Source organism: Engraulis encrasicolus, chromosome 6 (genome assembly GCF_034702125.1).
Source record: "Engraulis encrasicolus isolate BLACKSEA-1 chromosome 6, IST_EnEncr_1.0, whole genome shotgun sequence".
In the NCBI taxonomy this organism is placed as follows: domain Eukaryota; kingdom Metazoa; phylum Chordata; class Actinopteri; order Clupeiformes; family Engraulidae; genus Engraulis; species Engraulis encrasicolus.
In genome coordinates, this window is record NC_085862.1 from 36,871,117 (window position 1) to 36,873,368 (window position 2,252).

Here is a 2,252-nt window from a genome sequence, read left to right on the forward strand (position 1 = left end):
CAGCTGACTTGGAACAAAATTTGCAACTATGATCACAAGAGGTCGCAATTTAGCTATGTTGGAGGGTTCGAACAGATGCATTTTTGGGTACATTGATGGCCATCTGTTACGCAGGAAAGTTTTGCCAATTAAACAAATTTCGTCACGCTTGATTTCTTATGAAAATAATTTGTTGAATCTTACAGCCCCATTTACCCACTCTTACGGCATACCAGACAGGTCTACTCAGAGCAAGACACCATATATTTTCCTCCTCGCGTTTTTCCAAAATTCATAACCATATCAATCTGTAGGGTGGTGAATGTGGTGTTTCACTTTGATCGACCCATTTATTATTCAAGAAAAACAGTTAGTCATATTTAATTAGAAAATAGGGACAGTCTGTTGACGTTTGGAATTTTGAGCGTGCAAAGGCAGCCAGCACCAAACTTTAGTTTGTCTTTTTCCTCTTTGATTAAAAAAGACACAGGGCCTACAGTAAAAATGACACTTAATGCCTTACACTCTATAGGCTGGTTGTAGTTGTAAATAAGTTAATTTGAAATTGTTATCAGTGTTGTCATTGGCGTACGCATTAGGCGTATTTACGCATTAGAAGAATTAGGCTATTAAAATATGTTAAATGCATTTTAGAGAGTCTCGAAACAAAACAAGTAAAAGAGAGAAACACACGTCCTTTTCCATTTATTTCAAAAGATGATATTTTGAAATATTGCTGAGAATGACAGTGAAGTGGCGGTTTAGGCAATCCATCCTCGAGTAAATAACGCTCCACGGCATCATGTGAGGCTATTCTCGCTCAATATTGTGCGGTAGTTTTCTTAAACGCATGTCATGCCCTTTTAAAGACGTAGAGTTGAATCTAACTATGAATTCTTTTTGCTCGCACTGGCACCTGTCCACACTACTCGTTTGTCGTCAGCTGTGAACGTTGTATCGCGCTGTCTACCCAAACTGCTTGTTCGAGTGGTCTTAACGCTCAATTTACTAATTTCCTCCCCATCGCTTTATCGTCACATGTGCGCCTACCTCTTTTTGGCTGCGGACTGGCTGTTAAAGAAGTCAATCAGAAAAAAGCACGGCTGGTGTTTTGGTTTTTCAGAACTGAAGCTCTGAAAACTCATAAAAAATTGCGGCCGAAACAAGAAAGGATGCGGTCGGTAAATGCGCACGTTCCAACCTTCCTGACGCAGACGTCGATGCTCACCGCTCATTCCAAATCTAATCTCTTCTATCATCCATTCCAACGTTTATCAAGGTAAGACACTAAATTAACGTTTTGCCGTATCGTAGAAAATCTCTGTCATGAATGAAACTGGGGTTTCCCACGCATCTCATGGTGATCGCAGCTTATTTTTGAAGCGCAAAGGAGAATCAACAACGAGAACACTGAGTCAGCTTGGCTTGTAAATCTGTGTGATTGGGATGTAAGGAAACCACGCACTTTATCACTCGTGTCACTTGTCTCTCTTCAGGTAGGAGAAAAGACTGTCTGTTTCCTTCTAAATTGTGGACATGCACACCGGGAAATCGGAGCTCCAGATGCAGAAGACATCTGCGCTCTTTGGGATGGTCAGTCATCACCAAGCCCCAACGTTCAGCGACTTCGCGGGGCTGACTATCTCCATGTTCAACAGCAAATCCGAGATCCCATCCAAGCGCCTCGGGAGTGACGACTGTGTTTCCCAGCCATGCCGAAGTCCGGATCAGAGCGCAGAGCACGGCCACGGTACGAGCAGTGCCATGCGACTGGCAGTCCCGTCAGAGCGCTTTGGAGCTCAGGAGAAACCTCAAGCGCATCTGGCGACCAAAGGACAGACGGCGTACTTTTCCCTCTCCACCGCACAAGGTATGTTCTTTCACACTGACCATTGACTGCTTACAGGATTTAAAACAACTTTTCAAAATGCATTCATCACCACGTGTAGATTCACCTTCATTATCATTAAATCAGTTTGCACAAACAGTCATCAAACATAATAGTCACGTTAATGCGTTCAACTCATCGCACCCTCAATTGCTCAATGTGGAGCTAATATCTCATTTCCCGACACCAAGTCAATTAAAGTGATTGTTCATTAAGTAAGGCGCATGAAGTGAAGTCAGCATCTCGTGGAGAGCCAAGACCATCACAACACACCGAAGTGTTTCGAGAAGAGCTGCCAAATAGCACAGGGCCTTCTGCTAAAATTAAAGGCCAACAGATGTCAGCTTGGAATCATTTCACTGGAAGTGTTTAACATATAGCGCGG

At 43.1% G+C, this 2,252-nt stretch overlaps 1 protein-coding gene across 2 annotated transcripts in view; it reads left to right on the plus strand.

Annotated features, from left to right (window-relative positions):
• The first annotated feature begins 236 nt into the window (after nt 1-236).
• The window catches only part of LOC134451209 (uncharacterized), a 120,774-nt gene continuing 118,758 nt past the window's right edge, over nt 237-2,252 (plus strand). For both annotated transcript variants that reach the window (XM_063201482.1, XM_063201483.1), the window contains exons 1-2: nt 237-1,258; nt 1,476-1,849. In XM_063201482.1, the coding sequence (XP_063057552.1) occupies nt 1,516-1,849 (334 nt within the window). In that variant the 5' untranslated portion in view covers nt 237-1,258; nt 1,476-1,515. The remainder of the gene's footprint in view (nt 1,259-1,475; nt 1,850-2,252) is intronic.